The sequence below is a fragment of the Petaurus breviceps genome, unplaced genomic scaffold, assembly GCF_028583685.1.
Source record: "Petaurus breviceps papuanus isolate PSGF00001 unplaced genomic scaffold, PetGlider_PUasm1.0 191, whole genome shotgun sequence".
In the NCBI taxonomy this organism is placed as follows: domain Eukaryota; kingdom Metazoa; phylum Chordata; class Mammalia; order Diprotodontia; family Petauridae; genus Petaurus; species Petaurus breviceps.
In genome coordinates this window covers 1,003,945-1,027,041 of record NW_027185811.1, presented here as the reverse complement: position 1 = coordinate 1,027,041, position 23,097 = coordinate 1,003,945, and the positions used below count along the sequence as shown (strand labels likewise).

At 44.2% G+C, this 23,097-nt stretch overlaps 1 protein-coding gene and 1 long non-coding RNA gene across 3 annotated transcripts in view; one reads left to right on the top strand and one right to left on the bottom strand.

Annotated features, from left to right (window-relative positions):
* POU6F1 (POU class 6 homeobox 1) overlaps positions 1 to 21,335 on the bottom strand; it is a 27,371-nt gene extending 6,036 nt beyond the window's left edge. The window contains exons 1-11 of one of the 2 annotated variants that reach the window (XM_069092537.1): positions 21,208 to 21,329; positions 19,890 to 20,035; positions 15,910 to 16,009; positions 10,195 to 10,390; positions 7,086 to 7,207; positions 5,441 to 5,666; positions 4,589 to 4,833; positions 3,847 to 3,975; positions 3,310 to 3,510; positions 1,744 to 1,885; positions 974 to 1,142 (exon numbers count right to left, since the gene is read on the bottom strand). In XM_069092537.1, the coding sequence (XP_068948638.1) occupies positions 974 to 1,142; positions 1,744 to 1,885; positions 3,310 to 3,510; positions 3,847 to 3,975; positions 4,589 to 4,833; positions 5,441 to 5,666; positions 7,086 to 7,207; positions 10,195 to 10,390; positions 15,910 to 15,957 (1,478 nt within the window). In that variant the 5' untranslated portion in view covers positions 15,958 to 16,009; positions 19,890 to 20,035; positions 21,208 to 21,329. Of the gene's footprint in view, positions 1 to 973; positions 1,143 to 1,743; positions 1,886 to 3,309; positions 3,511 to 3,846; positions 3,976 to 4,588; positions 4,834 to 5,440; positions 5,667 to 7,085; positions 7,208 to 10,194; positions 10,391 to 15,909; positions 16,010 to 19,889; positions 20,036 to 21,207 lie in introns of both variants that reach the window. The other variant, XM_069092536.1, reaches the window with a different exon arrangement.
* Positions 20,460 to 23,097, top strand: part of LOC138164629 (uncharacterized) — a 25,845-nt gene continuing 23,207 nt past the window's right edge. Inside the window, exon 1 of the long non-coding RNA XR_011169139.1 lies at positions 20,460 to 20,936. This is a non-coding gene — a long non-coding RNA (uncharacterized lncRNA). The remainder of the gene's footprint in view (positions 20,937 to 23,097) is intronic.

Here is a 23,097-nt window from a genome sequence, read left to right as displayed (position 1 = left end):
GGACTTTACCACCCAATATCTTCCTCCTCATTCTTGCCTGACTGGACTTCTAGAATTGTTAGACTCTCTTAGATATTACAATAGAATAAGAACACAGCAAGGAACACCATTCCCCTCCCTCAGCATACATACAAGACATGCTTACAATGATTGAGAATGGTTTTTAAACAAATTTATCAGAACTTATACACATATAAATGGTCCCCTCCAAAAAGAAACTTTGGCAGACTATAAAATGGATCCACTCACAACGTTTTTAGAACTCCTCTCTTAGAACTCTTTGGAGTCTATTTATGGAGGACACAAGAAAAATCAGTCCCATTGCTTTATTATAATACTTTGCACAGGGATGCTATTTAGTCCTCCTCCCCAAGGGAAGTCAGCTCCTTGAATACAGTGACTTGCTTTCATTTTTGTCTCTGTATCCCTAGCACCTAGGACAGGGATGGGGAACCTGCAGCCTTGAGGCCACATGTGGCCCTCTAGGTCCCCAAGTGAGGCCCTGAAATTCCATCAGGTTCCCCCATCCCTGACCTTGGACTATGCCTTGAACACAGGTAGCAATTAACAACTGATTTTTGGTTGAATTGAGGAGAGGGAAGCTAAAGTGGGTTAAGAATATTGTGCGGGGCCATAATCAAGGAATGAGCTGGACCCTGGTTCTCAGCTTTGTGGTTAAGTACTTAAATACCTGTAGTGTCTTTTTTTTTTTTTCCCTCAGGGAGCCCTGAACTGAGAAGGAGCCTGACTCTCAATGTCTAGAGAATTTAGGCTTCATGGGATGGCTTGAGAGGAATCCTAGCAGTATAGAGTTTCCTAGAGATTCAAGACCTACCCTAAGGACACCATCACTCATCTTGGAAAAGTCAGGTGTGAGGAGTATAGGGAAAAAGACAGGATGGATGAATTCCGATACAGCCAGGGACTCCCATCAACTCCCCCTGCCCTGCTGAAGACCCTACCTATAACTCACCGGCATATTGCTGACTGGCTATAGGCAGGTCCTTCTGTGGCAGTCAAAGCCTGGCCCACCTGAGTCTGGGTGAGGCCCAGGGAGAGCCGCCGGATCTTAAAGTTCTTAGCAAACTCCCGTATCTCTTCTAAGTTTATCCCATCTTCATCCAGACTTGGGGCTTGGGGTTCTAGGCCAGAGGAAGGAACCACAGGTGGGGTGTGCAAAATGAGAACTATCACAGACAGCAGCAGCAATAGAAGCAGCAAGAGACCACGGTATTTGGAAAAAGGTTCATGCGTACTTAAGACACCAGTGATCCCAGCTCTAAGCTCAGGCTGGGAAGAGAAGGGAGGGTATTCATAGTCAGCCAAGCTAACCATCATGGAGCCAGGGAGACAAGTCCACATACTTCTGCCTCTGACCATGGACCCTCCCCAGTTCTCTTTATGGCTAGTTCTACATTTTCCCTTCTCTAAGCAATTCACCCCAGATACCACGTTCCTCAAATACTGGGTGAGAGGTTGACCAGGGAAGGGCAAGGCAACCAGCTTTCACCGTTATGCCCAGAATCTACACTAACAGGACTGGGAAGATAGGGAAGCCAATCCCAGGAATTTGCCCTCTACCCTACCCACTCTCTCCCATCATCTAATCCATGGGTATTATTTATAAAAATAATCAATGGGGCCCTTGAGGAGACCAGCCTTAAGAGAAAAAATGAGTTCCTGATGAAAATCCCTTACTCTCCAATTCCTTCCCCAGCCCCACCTGCAGCCAAAAATACTTACTAGACACCAGCTGACTGACAGTAGGAGTCTCTGAACAGGTAATAGGGATAGGAGCAGAAGCAGAAGGCTTGGCCGCTGGGGCTGGGCTGGTGATGACCACGGCTGGCTGGGACACAGCTGGTGTGGGCTGGATAGGTTGCACCTAAGGAGATAGCAAGCCCACTTTCTGCTGCCAAAATCCTGCCTCAGGAGGATGGTTCCCTCATTTCAATGAAAAGTGGGCACAAGTTTGAGGGCAAGAACATTATGAAATCCCTGTTTCCTGGATCCCCTTTCTCTGAACTAACATTGAAACAATGCCATACTATCATGGTCCAACATAGCACTCACATGGAGTAAGAGGGTACCAGAGAGCACACCAAACATGCTTCTTATTCTTCTATAAGTCAGATTTTTTTAATTTTAATTTAGTTTTAATCTTCTTTAATAAGTCAGAATTCCCCATTTTTAATGTAATTTGTCAGTGAGTAAAAGAAGTGCAGAGCTGTGGAGATTTTCATACTTTTACTTGCGGAAATATTGCATATTTTATGAAAGAATTCTATAAATCAACATGGGTTTGACCAGGAGTTAATGCTTCAATTTCTTATAATATGAATGAATTTTCTATATGACAACAAGTAAGAAAATGACATTTTTGTTTTGATATCCATAACTAATATGCCAAATCTTAGTGTACAGTACAGTACTTGCCACACAGTAGATACTTAATAAATGAAAATTGACTGAAACTTAGTTCTAACGCTTCCTAGGAAGGTCAGTTCACTCCATGAAGAGGCCTTAGTTCCAGATTAGTCCTCCCTGTTTAGCTCTGAAATAAATTAAACACCATGCCAGAAGCTCAGGAATTTAACACCTTTTAGACCCTAGATGACCTAGAATCATACTTTATCTCCTGTTGCTATTTCAGGCTCAGATCAGTCAATTCTGTACATAGGAGTAAGGACTCCAGAGTGAAGAACAGCACCCAAGGAGAATATGAAAGCCTGTTTCCTTGGATATTAACCTAACTACCTTTCAAGATTCTTTTAGCAAATGTGTTCTGTAAGTGTTAGAGTGTTACACAAAGCAAGCTATTACTACCACCACCATCATCATCATCATCGTCATCACCACCAATGATAACACCCAGCACCAGGGTTTTTTGGTCTTTCCAGCTTGCCTCTGAGTACCAAAATCCAGTCCTGAGGCACTTCACATAGAAACTATTTGGAGCACTGGCCTCCTTTGCAACAAGGGTAGCTCTAGCATTGTGAGTCCAGGACCAGATGGCTCATAAAATATTATCCTAATAGAGACTGTGTGCTGTTTATTCCTAGACCTGTCTATGAACTATGTTCAATTTACCCCATCTTGTTTGTACATAGTTGTTTTCATGTTGTTTCCCCCATTAAACAGAGAGATCCTTGAGGGCAGGGACTGTCTTGGTCTTTCTTGGTATTTTTGTTGCTTAGCACAGTGCCGGACATATGAGAGGCACTTAAATGTTCATTGGCTAAATGGCAAGTACTCTTCCTTGCCCACCTGGCCCAGGCTGATCCCCAGAGAACGCTCCGGTTTCCTTACCTCACTCTTGGCGGGTGACTCTGGGGTACTGGGCTTTCGGACAGCTGCAGGGGGAAGAGGGCTGCTGGCCAGTGTAGCAATCACTTGGCCCTGGGCATTCAGGAGTAGCTGGGGGGTCACAGCTTGGACCTGCAAATTCTGTGCTGGAGCTGGGGCTGCTATGCTGGCTGAATTCACCACCCATGGAAGAGTTCCAATGACCTGATAGGGGACAAGGAAAGTAGACTTGTGTTTAAAGAGAGAAATCAAATCTTATCATTCTCTGCAACTCCAGAGGCACATATGGACAGACAATGGGTTATGCCTTGTGAGGACCTTACTTTTATCTGCAAAATGAAGGGGTCTAACTGGAAGATTTCTAAGGTCCCTTCCAGCTAGCATTCAATGGCTCCCCTTAGTATTCCTTCTATCTCCATTCTATCCAGAAAAGTTTTCTGGATCTCCTTTGCCTTAGACATTCAACTCTAATGCCACCTCCCATTCCCCTTCAATCTGTGACTCTGTGTTCAATCTGTGGCTCTGGACTCATCCACTTGCCTGCCCTTGTGCGTTGGTCAAGATCTGACTTGTAATCCCAGGCACGCTGGGAATGGCATTGGCGATCACTGGGGTGGTGGTCAGTGAGCCCAGGATCTGGGTCTGTCCCCCAAGGGAGGCAGCACTGATCTGTGGGGGGAGGAAACAACTAAGATAAGAACCCAAATTATACAGACAGCAGAATAAAGACCCAAAGGAGGAGGGAACAGGGGAGAAATTTTAGGAGTTACATAGAATATGTGGCCTTTATTATCCTGGTCACAGGCTTGGGGCTGAATGTTTAGACTCAGTCGGTTGGCAGGAAGCAGTGTGAAAAGAACAGAGGGTAGCAACTAATATCCTCTTGTCCTGATGGCAAGATCTAACGGGTCTCATTACCCAGGCATGAGATGCCTAGGCATTGGCTTTAATATGAATCTTGCCTTTATCCTGTTCTAGAGACATCTCACAGGACATCTTCAAGCCTCAAAAGTCCCACTCTGATCACCCAACCCATTTGGCATCTGGAGAATTCACCTTGTCTTCTGGGCAGAATTCGGTGGTCTCTGGGATGACTTAGCAGCACTTCTAAGAGAGAGCCAGTTTCTGGATGATGCTGGGTATGCTTTGGAATGATATGGCTCCAAGTCCCTGAACTGGGGGAGGTAGAAAGGGATTTCCTTTCCCCTTTAGGGACAACCTTTTGCCTAAGCTTCAAGACTGGACCAGACCCAGTTAGCAGAGGGTGTGGGAGGTAGCTTACGATTCCTGGGTTAAATGCGAAGCCTGCAGGCTGGACTGTGATCTGCGTAGGAGTGTCTGCTGGCTTGGGGGCAGGGGTGGCAGCAGGTTGTGGCAGGATGGCAGGTGGGGTCTGCAGCAGTGGCTGGGGCTGGAACAGCGTCTGGGACTGGGCGGTGGAAGGCCGGGACTGGACAGGTGGGGAAACCTGCAGGGGTGGTGCAGGCTGCACAGGAGCTGGTAGAGCGGTGTTCAGGACAGCAGCCGCTAAGGAGCAAGGCAGAGACAGGGGCGCTGAAATGTCTTGCTGTACTCCAGATTGGTTCCATTCCCACAGGCACTGGTACAGACAGGGCAGCAGGCAGGCAGGAGGAAAGGGGACCAGAGGGGAATGGGAGACAAAGCCCATTGGAGAGACAGAGGCATGAAGGGCAGCTGCCCTGCCTTTCTCTCCTCGGAGGCAAGGGGTCACATGCCAACATCTCTCACCCATCTGCCAGAACCACCCCCTCCCATCTGGTTGAGACACTTGTAGGTTTTAAAACCAGGTCTTGACTTTTCTTCAGGTCCTTCTGAGGATGCTGGTCACCTGGTGACCTCTTAGAGTCTGACAAGGGATAAGGGAACAGTCACAGACAATTGTGGTTGTGGCCCAGGGGCCTCTCTGGCCCCGCATGATGCTGTAGCCCCAATCTTGTGATGTGCAGAGGCCTCCATGGCTGAGTTTCTGGACTGTATGCTCCAGTTTCTAGGATTGTCTTCCCAAGGATGGGCTTCTGGTTTTCAGCTTGGCATGGAGGATGCACAGGAGGGGAGGACGAAGTGGGGCAGAGGGAGGGTGGCCTCGGTGTTGTCCTGGGGGTGGCGCCATTACCTTGCAAACCAGCTAAAGGCGGTTTGAAAATCCCCCCCGTGGGAGAAGCAGCGGTCAGTCCTGGGAGGGCAGCCACGGTTGCTGTAGGAATTGTCCACACGGCCAGCCCCTGCTGACCAGCCACTTGACCTGCAATACTGATGGGGATAAGAAGAGGTTGAGTAACAGCTCCTGCTGGAACCATTACTCCTGTCAGAACTGTTGCTAAGTTTTCCTGAGTCAAGACCTGCAAAAGCAAACGAGATTTCAAAAAGAAAAGAGAAAAAAATCAACGTTGACAGCCAAGAGCACCAGGCCTGCCAGACCTGGGGAACATAAACAATGCATTTGGGGGGTAGGGGGGGAAGCATAAACAATGCATTTGGGGGACAAAGGGGAAAAGGGGGTCAGACGGGTAAAGGGAGGAATTAAGGCTTTCAAGGCCAAATATATCCTAGATTTATCTGAGGGGAGTGGGACTTTGTCAGACCAGAACCTTCTCCCTCCCCCTCCCCACTGGAAAGGAAGACAGAGAAGAGCCACAGAGGGACAGTGCCCCAATCTCAGACCCTGACTGGGCCCTAGGGCAATAACTTCAAGATGTGGAAAAAGAGGCATGGCTCCAGTAAGGCCTGCTCAAAGGGATAGGGTTGGACACAGGCTCCCCTCTTCTACAGTGATCAAGGATCTCCTAGACTTCCCAAACTTATCTGATCTGGGCTTCTTGGCTTGGGGGCTCTTCAAAATATCCCAAAAGAGCAGGGCTTGAAAGGGTGCAGTGTGGCCAAGGCCATATACAAATCTAAGAGAAGCTTTAGGGTTAAGGAGAATGCCTATATTGAGTTAGTTGGGCTCTGAGGCCAGCTTCTTAGCCTGGGACCCAAGAACTTAAATTTTTTAAAATAACTATTTCTATATAATTGATTTCTTTGTAATCCTATGTATTTTATGAATTTTAAAACATTCTTTTGAAAAGAGGTTCTTGGGCTTTATCAGACTACCAAAGGGGGCCGGGACTCACTATTTTAAAAATCCCTGATCTAGTGTACCTTTGTAAGTGATCAAAGGCCCCAAAGGGACTTTAGCTCACTTCACAAAGCCAGATTCTGGCCATGTCTAAACTAGGATCTAAGTGGGATTGCTTTGGTTATTTTGTTAACTGTTTGGGGTCCCAATGAAGTCCCAATGGGACCCAATAGAGTCCTACTCAGTGTACAATTTAGATTCTCAGTTAGTGAACTAACAAACACCCTAGTAGCCTAAAGAAAGAATGAAACTTTCAAGATTTTGCTTTTTCCAAGGGACTGACTCATGGAAAAAGTGGGACAGGGGAAAATCTGGTCCAATGTATGGTTTTCAGTGGCAAATTCAAGTCCAGTCTCCCTTGTATGCCAGTGTCTATGACAGAGAGATTGAGGTCCTAGGCACTGTATTGGGGCGGGGCAACAGACCAGGAGAGGGAAAAGTGTGTGTATATTATGTCTATGTGGGAGTGGGGGAGGTAGGGGGGAGGGTAGGGAGAGTTGTTCTAGGGGCTCCCTCCCCAAACCCATAGCCCATTCCAAGGCCAGGCTAACAAAACAACTTCATTCCAGTAATTATTTCCTCCCCTTTATGTTAACTCCCCCCTCTCTGCCCAATATGCAGATCTCTAGATGGTTCTTACCTGGGGAGTGGCTTGTACAGCCAGTGGTGTCAAGGTCTGTGGTGCTGGAGGCTGGCTAGGTACTTGGTTAAAGGTGGCAGCAGCAGGCACAGGGCTTGGTGTGATCCCGGTCAGTGATTTCACTTTACATGGGAACAAGAGAGGTAAGGGAATGAGAGTGAGTCAGAAAGGGGTAGTCAATAGGAACTTATCAGTTAGAAGTGCTACTCCCTTCTCCCCAGTGACTGACTGCATGACCCTCGGATTAACTGTTGCCCACTGCTGGTCACTAGTTTCCCTAGATAAACAATGGAGTCTGGGTGGGTAGGAGAGAAGGTTCTCCAACTACCCCCGGCAAAGAAAATGGAAATTGCTGGGGAGACCATTTGCCTACGGTAAATACAGTAAGTTCAAGTTAGGCCCCCTCCCAAATAAACTACAGGAGTGGAGTCAGTCTCTCTCTCTCTCTCTCTCTCTCTCTCTCCCTCCACTGGAATCCATAGCTTAGGATCCCAGTATACCAGAAATTAAGGAACATAGATTAGCTCTCTTCCTGGATTTGCAGGGCACAACAACCTGTCTTACTGTATTATAGTCCATCTTCTGATGAACCACAAGAAAACGGTGTAGGCTGCTATTATTCTCTATAACTTTGCAAATATATTTATAAGGATTTGCCTGTTTCCTTCAATGTCCAGGCTCCAAGTTTTTAAATAGAACATGTTAATGGATGGCTATAGCTGACAAAAAAAAAAAAACAAGCTGAAGGTCAATTTCTGGGTCCTTTAAAAAGAGAGAATGGAAGGAGGGATAAGGACTTGAAAAAGGGGAAGGGAGGGTGTGCTTCCCTAAGGTACTCTGGAAACCAGATAACAGGGTCATTATTTAGCTTTCAGACAGAGGGCTCTAAAGAAAAAAAATCTGGTCACTTTACACCTAAAAAACTTTGTACATAGGGGTGTGCCAATGGTAGTTGGCATGGTTGGGGAAGGAAGGAATAGAAAAAGGACTGACCATTTGACACAGTCTGAAAGGTGACACTATTTTCCCCTCACCGTGGGCTGACATGCCTTTAAATCTCTACGAGGGTTGGAAAAGATGATGAATACCACTCTTCTCTTTCCCCTGGGATGCTTTTTGAGCTAAGATGCTTCCACTGGGTCACTGTCAGGCCTGGCCTGGTTCTTTTCAGCCATCTTATTAACTCTCCCTGATGCCAAGGCCACTGAACAATTAGCCTCTCTGATTTTTTTTTTCTTTTTGGAGGGGGAAGGCAGGGCAATTAGGGTTAAATGACTTGCCCAAGGTCACATGGCTAGTAAATGTTAAGTGTCTGAGCCTAGATTTGAACTCAGGTCCTCCTGACTCCAGGGCTGGTGCTCTATTCACTGTGCCACCTAGCCATCCCCTCTCTGATTTTCTAAAGGATGTACTATTAGAGCTTTGCTTTAGGTAAGAGTTCTTACTTACCTTCCTAGTCTACCCAGGGGTTTGAGAGTCACCTGGTGACTCTGCACCGCAGACCTAGAAGGATGTTCAGCAGGTACAAATATATGAGCGGATGGCTGCCTGTGAGATCTGATTTGTACAAATTTTTTTCCTCACTATTTCAACGATACTAAAATTCTTTTAGCAGGGGACAAAGCCTTGCAATCTATAATGATGAATAATACTTCACAGGAAAATGCCCGAGAAAGATAACAGATTGAATCAAATTCACAACTAATGGTTAAAATGACATACTGACTTGCTTCCTTGTGGCAGATTTGTATGGTAGGTAAAAGGACACTGGGTACCTGAAGACTGGGAGCCACATAAGGGCAAATGAGCACAGAATAGGAAAACTGGGAGCTGCTGAATACATATTTCACAGTTTTGCTGAGGGTCAGCCCAGAAGCCAGGCTCTGGCAGATATGTTAAGAAGAAAAAGAATTTGTGGGCACAGAGGTCTTATCTTCCTCAAGCAGGACCAATGTATGGGGTGCCACTCTGATTCATGGAATACTGGATAGGAGTGGAATGGACATCATTCACTGATTTTCATTGCTAGATTCAGCAAGAGGAGGGGAAATGGAGGGAAGGTTGACTTGGGGAGGAGCAAAGGAAGGAAAGGTCACAAAAATGTTTCAATATTGTTTTGCATATATTTTTGTATCCAGGCAAATGCTTGGTTAAAATGTTGCTGTTGCTTCTTGGAGATCTGTCTTTTCTCAGTCTGTTCCTTCATTCTCCCTTGCTCATTTGCAGATCCTTAGCCCCAGAGGCAGTGGCGGTGGTGGGGCCTTCAATCTGATGAATACTTTAAATAATAGATAAACCCCAAACAGACTCAGGGGAGAGAGCATGTGCATCATAGTTCTAGGAGTGTCGTGCATGGACTGAAGGTAGTTTCTTGTGGAAGTTAACTTGGTTAAACATATTGTGCTTGGGCAGCCAAGGTCATAGATTTGAACCACACATAGGTCAATCTCTTTTTCCTATTCCGTGTGCCATGTACCCTTAAGTATCTACAATCTCACAAATATGTACCATTAGTTACAAAAGGAGCTAGGGGAGGGAGTATGGCTATGTCATCACAAATTCAAGCCCACTATGAGGGAGGAAAGAGAATAATTATTTACTCCAAGGTGTCACCTGGACTGAGAAGTATTTTCAGACAAACTCAAGATAGTAAAGCTGGGGTTTCTGCCCAGTGTCCCATACCTAGTCTGTTTTCTAGCTCCTCCATATTACAAATAAGATTATATATTTTGGGGACACAGATTTCATGGTGTTCCCAAGCTCTCTGAGAGGAGCTTGATAATCTAGTTTAGCCCTTTAATTCCTACAAGATTTATTTAATCACAAAATACAAAACCTGCCCCTTTCCTCTTACTTTACCCTAATTCATACTAGCCCAGTTGTGGGCTGGGAAGAAATGAAAACCATTTCCTATAGATAATGAGTTTGCCATGTACCTGCTAACAAGCAAGAAGGCCAAACTGTGGTCAGCAAATAATAATATACAGGTTGTCAATGAGATTCTGATGTCACCTGAGGCCCAGAAGTTAATATTTATCCCTGGGGCAATGCAACATAGGAGACAGGGAGAAAGTCAAAGAGCAAAGGCATGGGAAGGATGGCTTTGTACCAGTTGCCTCTGCAGAGGGGTCTGGATTTTCTGGTCCTGTTTCTTGGGTGGACTTGTCTGCCTCAGTGGAGCCACCTCTCTGGGAGGTGTCAGCTGCCATGGTCTCCAGGCCTTTGCCTTCGTCTTCGGCCGGGAGCTGGGCATCCACTCCAACTTCCAGTACTCGGATTGTCTCATGACCAGACATCACGATGACCTGCAAGAAAAGGGTGGGGACAGTTGACAGAGGAGATAGAGGGAGCTATAGCCCCTGGGATCTAAAGCTCCATCCCGGCCCAGGGTGGGGGTGGGGGAAAGGGGCAGGAAGGAGAGAGGACTTAAGAATGAAAGCCTTATGCTCAAATGATTTGTATGTGGGCAGAAACTACAACACAATTTCCCAAGATATAATTCTGAAGATGTTGCCCCCTCACTCTGTTAGTGAGCAGATCAAACAAATTCTCACTTTGCCTAGCTGTTAAATTTAAATATTTGCTAGTACTGTAGAATGTGCTGCTTTGGAAGATAGTAAATTTCCAGGTCATTGGATATCTTCAAGAGAAAGATGAATGATCATTTATAAGGGATTTTGTTAAGAGTGATTTATGCTTAGGTATAGTTGGTACTTACTAACCTATGAAGTCCTTTCCAACTCTGAGAGCATTGATTTCTACAATTCCTTTTTTTTTTTAGCTTTTATTTAGCATTTTATTTTTTCCCAGTTACATGTAAAAACAATTTTTAACATTTGCTTTTAAAACTTTGAGTTCCAAATTCTCTCCCTCACATCCCACCTCCCCACCCTCCCAATGAGAAAGCAAGCAATTCAATATAGGTTATACAAGTATAGTCATGCAAAACATGTCCATGATAGTCATGGTGTGAAAGAAAATATAGATAAAAAAAACCTCAAGAAAAATAAAGAAAGTTAAAAAAAAAAAAGCATGCTTCAATCTGTATTCAGAGACCATTAGTTGTTTCTGTGGGGATCAATAGCATTTTCATCATAAGTCCTTTAGAGTTGTCTTGGATCATTGTACTGATGAGAATAGCTAAGTCATTCACAGCTGATCATCTTACAATTTTGTGGTTACTTTGTACCCATTACATTTCACTTTGCATCAGCCCATGCAAGTCTTTCCAGGTTTTTCTGAGAACATCCTGCTCATCATTTCTTATAACACAATAGTATTCCATTACATTCATACACCACAACTTGTTCAGCCGTTCTCCAATTGATGGGCTTCCCCTCAACTTCTAATTCCTTACCCCCAGAAAAGAGCTGCTGTAAATATTTTTGTACATATAGGTCCTTTTCCTTTTTGTTTTTATCTCTTTTGGAATGTAGACCTAGTAGTGGTATTACTAGGTCAAAAGGTATGAAAAATTTTATAACCCTTTGGGCATAATTCCAAATTGCTCCACAAAATGGCTGAATCAGTTCACAACTCCACCAACAATGTAGTAAAGTCTCATTTTTCCCACACCCCCTCCAATATTTGTCATTTACCTTTTCTATCCTATTATCCAATCTAATAGGTTTTAATTGAATTAAACAGAATTGTTTTAATTTGCATTTCTCCAATCAGTAGTGAGTTAGAGCATTTTTTAATATGGCTATAGATAGCTTTGATTATTTCATCTAAGAACTGATCATATCTTCTGACCATTTATCAGTTGGGGAATGGCTCTTATTTTTATAAATTTGAGAAATGAGGCCTTTATCAGAGGAACTTGCTTCAAATTTTTTTTTTCACAGTTACTATTGCTAACTGTATTTCCCTCCATTCTATTTTCCACCCCCCCCTTTATTCTATTATCTCTCTTCTTTCACGCTGTCCCTCTTCAAAAGTGTTTTGCTTCTGACTACTCTCACCCCAATCTGCCCTCTTCTATCACCACCTCTTCTTTTATCCCCTTCCCCTCCAACTTTCCTGTATGGTAAAATAGATTTCTATACCTAATTGAATGTGTATGTTATTCCCTCTTTGAGCCAATTCTGATGAGAATTAAGGTTCACTCAATCCCCCTTGCCTTCCCCGTCTTCCCTTCCACTGTAAAAGCTTTGATTTCTATAATTCTAAAATTTCCAGTTGCTCCCTCTCTTGGATTTAAAAAGTGCAAGAAGTTCAGGGTCCCATGCAGGCACAATGGGAAATGTCCCATTTCTAACACTGCATGAATATCTCTAAAGATATGGCAGACCTGCGAAGACCCTTAGCCAGAACTCATTGCATAAGCTAGGTCAGGGAATTCCACTAGTTCCCAATAAGAAATTCCCTTAAGGACAAAGAATTGTTTGCCAATGAATGAATGAAAAAGCATTTAACTGCTTACTATGTGCTATTGCATATTTGAGGAGGAGGGACAGATTTCATGATGTTCCCATGACTTCTAGGGTGAGCCTGATGATCTATGTGCCAAGTACATAGTAAACATTTGGGATGCATTTAGAAAAAACCAAGACAGTCCCTGCCCACAAAGAGCTTACATTCTAATTGAGAGAAACAGCATATATAGGAGGGTTTACCTGAAGGGCAGGTAGAAAGGCCTGGTGGTCCTTAGAGTACAGCAATTAGGACCATGATAACAGGGATCCTTAGAGGGTGTTGGTAGGTAAGATAGTAATATCTGGAGGTCTAGAGGGTGTGAGTTGGTAAAGTCTGGAGTTCTCCACTTTACTGGAAGAATTATAGTTGCCATCTAAGCATTGTGAATGGGTATGTCCATCCGGTAGCTGGGAGTTGGGAGTTGAGGAACCTACAAAGTTCTTTTTTTTTCCTCCTTTTTAACAGATTCTGGGATGAAGAGATAAGGTCAGAGTTTCCTTGCAATTTATATCCCAGAAACATGGTTCCAAAACTGCTCACAAAGTCCTCAAGTCTGTTAGCATAGCTCAGATGACAACTGCATCATTTCATAGAATCCCAGAATTTTAGCTTTGGAAAGGACCTTAAAGAAGTCCACATCATACCTGAAAGGAATTCATTCCCAATAAGTGATATCCAATAAGGTTTGTCTTTATGGAACATAAACTTGCTAGCTCTCATTTGATATTGTCACAATAGTTAGGAATTTTTTTCCTTGACAGTAAGCCTAAATTTTCATTCTTATAACTTTTTCCTGGCATTGATCTCTGGGGCCCAACCCAGCAAACCTAATTATTCTTCTAAAGAATACTCAGCCCTTCAAATATCTGAAGGCTGCTATCATGCCCCCCTTGAGTCTTCTCTTCTCTAAACTAAATTTCAATTCCTTCAAACAATCTTCATATGATTTGGGATTGGGACCCTTCCACATCTTGGCTGCTCTCCTTTGGACTTTCTCCAGTTTATCAGTGTTCTAAAATTATGTGCTCTTGGGGTGGCTAGGTGGCACAGTGAATAAAGCATCAGCCCTGGAATCAGGAAGACCTGAGTTCAAATCCGGCCTCAGACACTTAACGCTTGCTAGCCATGTGTGACCTTGAGCAAGTCACTTCACCCCAATTGCCCTGCCCTCCCCACTCCAAAAAGCAAAAAAAAAAAAATTATGTGCCGGAGACTCAATACAATATAGATGAGATCTGACAAGACACCTATGAGACTTTAACCTCTTTATTCCTGGAAGCAAAGTCTCTCCTAATGGAGATGGCATAAGATTTTTTTGGCTGCTGTATCACATAGCTGCCTCATATTGGTGTGCAGTTCACAAATCATGCAACTGTTCTGACCGGGACCACAATTTTTTTTACACAACCTCAACTGGGCCCCTACTGCTGCTAAGCAATCCTTCTATGCCTGCCTTTGTCAATTCATCATCCCATTTTCCACGGTGGCTCTTCCATATCTTTTCATCTCTCCTCAAGCCCCCTGAGAACCCTGATTCATATTTTACAGAAAAAAATTGAGACTATCCCCTGTGAATTTGTCCTTTTCTCCTATTCCTCATCTCCTATCACTCAGGTGTCTTCTGCTCCACTCTCCCTTGTCTCACATGGTGAAGTGGCTTTACTCCTTACCAAGGGTAACTCCTCTGCTTTTTCAAGTGATCCCATTCCATCCCATCTCCTCCAGCAGATTGTCCCCTCTGTCATCCCCACTTTATCACTTACTTTCAATCTCTCCTTCTCTACTAGCTCATTCCCTATTGCCTACAAACACTCCCATGTCTCCATCATTCTGAAAAAAAACTTGATCCTTCTATCTCCGCTAACAATCATTCTGTCCCTTTTCTGCCCTTTCTAGCTAAATCCCTTGAAAAGGCTATCTGCAACAGGTGCCTCCATTTTCTTTCTTCCCACTCTCCTCTTCACCCCCTTAGAATCCAACTTCTAACCTTATCATTCCATTGAAACTGCTCTCTCTAAAGTTACTGGTGATCTTTTAGTTGCCAAAACCAATGGCTCCAACCTCTCTGCCAACATTCAATCTTGCATCTTCAACTGCCTTTTAGACAACTTGAAATAGATATTCAATAGATATCTTAAAGGGAAACATATCCAAACTCTTTATCTTTCCCCCTAAACCCATCCCCACCCTCCTCCTACTGTCCCCACTATTCTAGGGGGCAGCACCATTGTCCTAGTCCCTCAGATTCACAACCTAGGAGTCATCCTTGACTCTTACCAGTCTCCCTCCTCCCCCATCCAATCTGTTGCCAAGACCTCTAGACTTTACCTTTGCAACATTTCTCAAATACCTGCTCTCCTCTGACATTATCATCACTCTAGTTTAGGTCCTCATCACCCCATGCCTGTAATACTGCAATAGCTTGGTGATGAGTTTGCCTGCCTCACATTTCTTCCCATGTCAATCCATCCTCCAAAGAGATTTTCCTAAAGTACAGGTCTGATCATATCACACAGCTACTCAATAAACTCTAGTGGCTCCCTATCACCTCTAGGATCAAATACAAAATGCTCTGTTTGGCATTCAAAGTCCTTCATAAACTAACACCTTCCTATCTTTCCAATCTTGGTAAAATTTCAAGCTATTAAAACTAATTTTTTTTGGAGGGGGAAAACAAGGCAATTGGGGTTAAGTGATTTGCCCAAGGTCACAGGCTAGTATTAAGTGTCTGAGGTCACATTTGAATTCAGGTCCTCCTGACTCCAGGGCTGGTGCTCTATTCACTGCACCACCTAGCTGCCCCTATTAAAACTATTAAAGCTCCAACCAGACTAAGATTTTTGGGACACTCTATACTTAGAAGTTAGTGTATAACCATAGGCAAATCTCTTAGCCTTCTTCAGTCCCAGTTTCCTTTTTAAAATGGGGATAACACTACTTATATAGGGCTGTTGTGTAGAGTTTTATAAACTATAGAAATAAGTGAGTTATTCTTGTATTTTTGTCTTTGTTTGCCTTACTCCTTCCCTTTCAATGCCTGGAAAAGAAGTAGCCTAGGGTAATGGAAAGACTCAATTTGTAATCTGAAATCCTTAAACTCCAAGTCTTGATTTCCTCATTAAGAAAGTAAAGAAAAATACTTGATACTTGTCTCATTGGGCTGTTTGTGAAGAAAATATTTCATGAAAATTAAAATGCTACAGAATGGGGGCAGCTAGGCAGCACAGTGAATAGAGCACCAGCTCTGGAGTTAGGAGGACCTGAGTTCAAATCTGGCCTCAGACACTTAACACTTACTAGCCATGTGACCTTGGGCAAGTCACTTAAACCCAACTGCCCTGCTCTCCCCCCTCCAAAAAGCAAAAATAAAATAAAATGCTACAGAATTGTGAGCTATTTTTATTACCTGTTCGTTGACAGTCAGAGATGTGTCAGACCCTGCTGCAGGATCCATGGTCACTCACAAGGGGTTGTGGTGGCGGGGCAAGCTCACCAAGCAGAGCATCCTGCAAGGGGTGGTGAAAAGAGCAAAGGGTGATGTGTTGCAGCCATACAATTCCTTGAGACACAGTCCTTAAAATGGAAAGGGGCAAACTGGACGAATGAACTGGATGAGGATGAAAGAGAATCTGAGATTCAGTATACATGGAGGTGAATGTCTCTGCAAGAAAATTGGAGACATCAACGCTAGACAGAGAGGAGCTGGACAGTTTTCCAGCTCCTCGCAGATCAAATCTTCTCAGTGTAGATTCCATTATTCAGTATAAAAAATTGCAAATTTCCAGATCATAAAATACATCCACATTCATACATATGGATAAAACATATTTCTAAAGCCAAAGAGAAATATATATTATATAATCCACTGGGTTTTTCATTTTTAAATTTATGACATGACTCCATTTCATTGAAATAGAGAATCATGTGTTGACTATGAATATAAAACTTGAGTCACAAAGGAAAATTCATATAGAGTATATACATATACACACACACACACACACACATACACACACACTATCAGGCAGGAAAGCCTCTTTCCTTGGCACTGACTCTCCTCCAAAATATTCAGTCATTATTTTCAGATAATGTGACTTGGTTTCCCTCCTGTGGAGCTGGAGTCAGAGGCCATGACAATTTCTTTGAGTCAGAGTTGACCAACACTAAGGAAGAACACTTAAGGAATAGAAGGAATCAAGTATTTGCTAAGTATTGGCCTCAAGCAGCAAAATCTCCAATCAGATAGCATAAAAGCAAGCTCTCCTCTAGGACTGGGATAAGAAGCATGGAATGTACCCTTAAAATTAAATGATTCAGGGGCAGCTAGGTGGCGCAGTGAATAGAACACTGGCCCTGGAGTCAGGAGGACCTGAGTTCAAATCCGACCTCAGACACTTAACACAAAAAAATAGCAGTGTGACTTTGGGCAAGTCACTTAACCCCAATTGCCCAGCAAAAAGTAAAAACCGAATCAGACAAATTTAGTTAGGAGAGACTGTGGGAAGACACAAGGCCTCATTGTGAAGTGAGACTGTAGCACTTCCATAGTGATGCTAGGCAGCCCATTGATTAGGTAGAGGGTGCTGGGAACTGGGATAAACTGAGGTATAGCTTGCCTGGGGCACCACTACAAGGAGAAGGAGAGCTGAGCAACTGATAACATCATATTTTCACTCTGTGTTTTAACATTGTTGGCTTCATGTCAATGTAGCAGCATCCTCTCAATTTTGTTGCCCATTCACATGACTTAGTTCAGCTCTGGGAGTGATTCACTTTCCCAAATGAGCAAGACCTATAGTCAGTTCTATTGGCTGTGACATTACCTGTATTCTTATTCCTAATCTGGCATTGTATCTGCCACTCAACTGTGGGGCTACCATCAGCATGCATGGGCTCAAGAAAAGTAATCTACTTTTAATATTAGACCAAAGAAAATATAAATCAGAAAGTAAATTTTCAGCTAAAAAGTAAATGACGTGATGCTAGAAAATTGCAGGGTGACCTTTATCGTTTGGTTAAAAAGACTTAGAATTTCATAATTATGGTAATAGGTATTCAAAGAAGTCTTTCAAACAGAGGAACAATATAAACAAATCTGTGTACAAGGATGGCTAATGACCATCCTCCAACATCTGACAGTTGTATGAAGGATGGACCATAAGTCAGGAGAAGCTGGAGACAAGGACACTAGTTATATTAATAGCACTGGTGGATAGTAATGACCTTATACTACCATGGTGGAAGTGGCAATAGAGATAAGAAGACAGACATGAGAGAAATTTTGAAGATAAGAGCAATAATACTTTGAATTTGGGAGGGAAAGGTCAAAGACAATGCCCAATCCAGAATGGACAGAATTGCAGGTTTTAGAGAAAAGAAAGTAAGTTCTGTTTTGAACATGGTGAACTTGAGGCAATGGTGGAATGTATTCAGGAAGAGATGTCCTATATGCAGTAGAATATGGAGGTTTAGACATTGTGAGAAGTCAGCGCTGAAAATATCAATAGATCTATTGTCAATTAGATCTCCAGGACTAGGGTCAGGAATCCTTACATGTTGGTAATAACTCCTTATCTGCACAGCTCGAGACTTTTTGAAATGTCTTTCTTGAGTCAAAGTGGCTTCTGCTCTACATTTTAAAAAATACTCCAATTGCCGTGTGATCTTGGGCAAGTCACTTAACCCCAATTGCCCTCCAAAAAGCAAAAAATAAAAAAATACTCCAATTCAATGACTCATGACAAAAACCAATGTGGTACACCCCTAGTCTCACCCCAGGTCCAGGATTTCCTTTTCCATCTGTGGAAAAATCAGTAATGAGGCTGACTAATGATTCTGGGACCTAAGGACCAGAACAGATAGGAAATCAGAAAGCTTTAAGTTTGTTATTTTTTTTTAATAATTAATTTATTTTTAGTTTTCAACATTCACTTCCATAAGATTTTGAGTTTTAAATTTTTTCCCCTTTCCAAGATGGTGACCAATTTGATATACTGTGTTTCCCCGATAATAAGACACTGTCTTATTAATTTTTTTGGACAGAAAAACACCAGAGGGCTTATTTTCAGGGGAGGGCTTATTTTAATGAACATTGACAGCAATTTTAATAAACAGGTAAATGTGAACAAAAAAAATGTACCTTTATTCAATAAGCAAATCACTGGGGAAGAACAGGATGACGCGCTCACTGCTGCAGCTCTGATTGGATGCAGCTCAGAGCGCGGCGTGCGTTTCACGGGGCGGGGGGGTGGATGGTGCATACAGAGGGTACCGTAATGTAGCGTGTAGCGCAGGGGATCACCTTCACTACAGTAGCAATCTCAATAGGGCTTATTTTCAGGGGAGGGCTTATTTTAGAGGAATCTTACACAGTAAGGGGAGGGCTTATTTTTGGGATAGGTCTTATCATCGGGGAAACACGGGTAGGCTCTACTTATACATTGATATTAAACATATTTTTCACATTAGTCATGACTTAAAGAAGAATTAGAACCAATGGAAGGAACCATGAGGAGGAAGAAACAAAAGAAAACCACAAAAGAACAGGAGAGCAAATAGAATGCTTCCATCTGCATTTAGACTCCAAAGTTCTTTTTCTGGATGTGGATAACATTGTCCATCCTGAGTCTTTTGGAGTTGTCTTAGATCCTTGCATTGCTGAGAAGAGCTAAAGTTGGAGTTATTTCAAAGAATTTATCTGGGGCTCCAGAGTATCTGTCTCAAGCCTCAGGCTCCCTAAATGCAAAATGGAGGTAAGAACAGGAAGAGACTTTGCTGAGCTTACTGGAAAGAAGAATTGACCACAGTAAAAGGCATTGCAGTCCCAATGACTAGAGAAATTGAATGAAGTGAAGGGGTAGTAGCACTCACAATTCAACATTCTTTTTTCATATCCTGACCTTCACCATCCAAAACATTGCCAGGCAAACAATATTGACCAAGTTAATAAAAGACTATATACATTTGTACTTCTTTCTTCTCATCCCTACCTTGTTCCACCCTGAACTATGTCAGGAGAAGAGAGAAGAAAAGAGGGCAAAAGCATCATACCCCTTACTAGATTTCAGGATGCTTTGAGCCTATGCATGAGTTATATTCCTGGAAGCTACTTTCAAAACTTAGTTTTTCTATGTTTGGTATTCAGCCCCTCTTCAGGGTTGGGGTCACATGAAAATGTTTCCAAGGAAATGAGTGAGTGGTGAGCTAAGGAAAAAAAATTGCCCATGCTCATAAAACCTCATGCCCACCACTCACTTACCTAGATCCCTACATATTCCATGTATAACTGTAGTAAGTGTCTCAAATCCCATAAAATCATTCATGGCTACCTCTCAATTCTCCTTGACATGTTGCCAAACTGCATACAACTTTTCAGTATGTGCCTACCTCAGTACCTTCATCTCTCCATCCAAAACCCTTCAGTACATGGTCAATGTCCCAGACTGCATAGGGGCTTGGCAAGTAAAGCTTTAGCTTTAGCTTTTAGCGTCCTAGGTAAGCATTCCTCAGAAGTTCTTCACTGTATTTGGTCACTGTCACACAGTAGAGAAGGCAGGGAATTAATTAAATATTAAAGCAGGAATAAGAATATAGGCCTTTTGAGTCTGAAAGAAATCTAGCTTTGGGTCAGGATTTCCTTCAAACTAGAATTTCTGACATTGTTGATCTCCTGACCTCTTAAATTTGCTTGAACAATGCCCGATAAGACATAGACTAATTCAAGAAAGGTAGAGAGCTTTTCTTTCTTTTTTTACACTGGTGACAATGGAAGGGGGGGCGGGAGGGCAGAAATATATTTTTGGAACACGGAGTTAGGAAAAGTGGCTAGGGTTAATTCCCTCTATTAAGGCTTTGTTTTCTGCTGCTCAGGTAAGCCCCCTGACCCTGTCCATACTCAGAGACTGCAGTTGCCGCAGCTGGGGTGTGCCACTTTGTGTTAAATCCTATTTGCTGAGGATCCAAAGTGGGGAGGGAGCCAAAGGAGATGCCTTCCTTAGGGCTCCATTCTCTGTGGTGGGGGGTACATTAGCCCGTTTATGATTATTATTTATTAATAATCATTATTGTGATTAAATATTTATGAAACACCCATGCCCTATTCAGCTCCAGTGACCCTCCCACTCAACAGCCTTCCAGTTACTCCCAAGGTCCCTACCACCCCACCTTCTTTTTCGTTTTCTAGCTGCTCAGCCCGTGGAGCCAGGAGGGAAACTGAGGCTCAGCCCACTGAGGCGGAGAACAGATTGACCCTAGCCGTCTATGAACGCAGGCGTCCAGGTTTTCCGTCGCTCAAGAGATGTCCCCGCAAGGTGGGGGGCGCGATACTTCCACTGCTGTTTCTAACCCAGCTGGGTTGGGGGATGGGAGGGGAAGAAGGTGGAGGACCCAGCCCGGATCTCTCCTCGGGGCGCTCTTCCACTGGCGTCCAAGGAGGTCAGTGGGCTGGAGCAGGCGCGGCCCCCAGGACTCAGGGCCCCCCAAGTCGGCGGGGAGCGATGCTCTGTCCCAGCTCCCTCCTTCGCCTGGTCCCTGAGCTATTCGTCGCCCCGGCCCTTGCCTTTTTTTCCCTCTCTCTCTCTTTATCATAAATATATAAATTATGCTAATTACGGGCATTGCATATTAACCAAACCCGAAACCTCCCCTGCCCAACCCCCCTCCCCCCCTCTGCAAACCCCTCCCCGCCTCGGACCCCGCTACTCACCGGAGTCGGAGCCGCCGCCGCCTCGCCCCCAATGCTCGGCGCCCCCCGATTAGGGATTCATCTCACAGCCCGGGCCTGGGGGCCCGGGGGCCCGGGGGCCGGGGCCGCCAGCCGCCCGTAGACAAAGGAGCCAGCGCGGCCGGGCTCGCCTGGGCTCGGCTCGGCCGCGGAGCCGGCCCGGACCCGCCGCCCGCCCGCGCGCCCCTAGACCCCCGGCCCGCGCTGGGTGGGAGTGGGAGTACAAGTGAAAGTGGGGGAACTCCGAGGGCTGTCAAGGGCTGGGGGGCAAAGGGGGGCGCGGCCGGGGAGCAGGGAGGGAAAGAAGGGGGACAGTGGGATAGATATTTTTCTTTTCTTTTTTAAAAAACCTTTCTCTCTCCCCCTTCCCCCCGCCCCCCCCCTCGCCTTTTTTCCCTCCTGCTACTTGGGAATTTTTTTAGCTGCTGCGTCATGAACATAATTTATGCAAAGAGCTTTGCCGCATGCTGTACCATTTCAGCTGGACGCCAGGGGGCGGTGGGATGGGTTGGGTCTTGGGAGGGGGAGAAGTTAGTTGGGGTATGGGGGTGGGTGGGAGTAAAAGCCTGGGATCTGACCTCAAGGCAAAGTGCGAGCATCCCCTCTCTTCCAGGTTAACCCTTCCCCACTTTGGAGTTCTAGGTAGGGTCGCTTCATTTGTATTAGGAATGAGAACCTGGATAGCTTTTGGACTTAGAACTAGATATCTGTCCGCTTTCTTTTTAGTCTCAGTCATAGAACTGTAGGAAAGGGGCACTATCGTCGGGTTTGGGAAACGCACGGGGGAGAGAGAATAAAGGTTGTGACCCTGCTGTTTCTCCCACCTCCGTTTCCCTGAAAATATTGGCCAACTTCCCTGCCCAATGAGATTCAAGGTCACCTCCTTTTTCCTTCCCTCTCCTGTCAAGGGACCTTTTAATCAAGGGTCCTGCCAGGGACGCTAGGGAAAATGCCCATAACATGCTTGACTCAGCAGGTTATTCTCTGGACCTGCGACCTTGCTGCCCCTACCCTAATGCTACTGTTGGACAGCTACAGAGTCGCCTTGTGCAAAATAGGCGGCCGCCCGGGGCGGAAAAGAGGTGTATGACAACAAAGGGAAATGAAAGGACCTGCACTTTTTACCATTACACTTTATAAGTGCACATATTTTAAGACAAAAAGGAACAATAACAGTTCTTCCCTACAGCCCGCAATTATCTATTTTGTGCTGTCGAGTCCCACGAAGGCTCTGGTGCAGTGACATGGCTTTAGGGGATAGAGGGAGCAGAGGTGGGTGCTGAAATTTCGATCCTTGCCTTGGGTGAACCGATGTTTTGTGTGGGCTCTGGGTTAAAGCTTGCTTTTCACCCTGACACGCTCTTCCAAATCTTACCTTTTCCCACATTGTCCTAGTTCAAAAAAAAGCCCTAAGTGGCCGAACCGCATTATCGCTATCACAGCTATGTAAAGTTGAAGCCAAACATTGCACTACAATCCTTGGAAAATGAGAGAAGGAAGGAAGGAAGGAAGGAAAGAGAAAGAGAGAGAGAGAGAAGGAAAGAAAGAAAGAAGGAAGGAAGAGAAAGAAAGGAAAGTTTATGTTAAAAATGGGGGAAGGGAGCCTTTTGCTTTTGAGGTGGGATAGTATTCATTCTGCTTTCTTTTTGTTTTGATTTGTTTTTTGTTGTTCTCCAACCTTCGTTGATTTCATCCTGGTGACATTTTAAGGAGGAAAAAGTTAAAAAGATTTGTGGCCAAGCGAAATAACTGGAGGAGAAAGAGGTAGATGAGAGAGAACAGAGAGGTTGATGGGAGATTAAGGAGTTCTAAACTGGATTGAGTGATACAGCCCCTAAAACTGAAGTTGAACTTGGTATAAATAAACTTTAT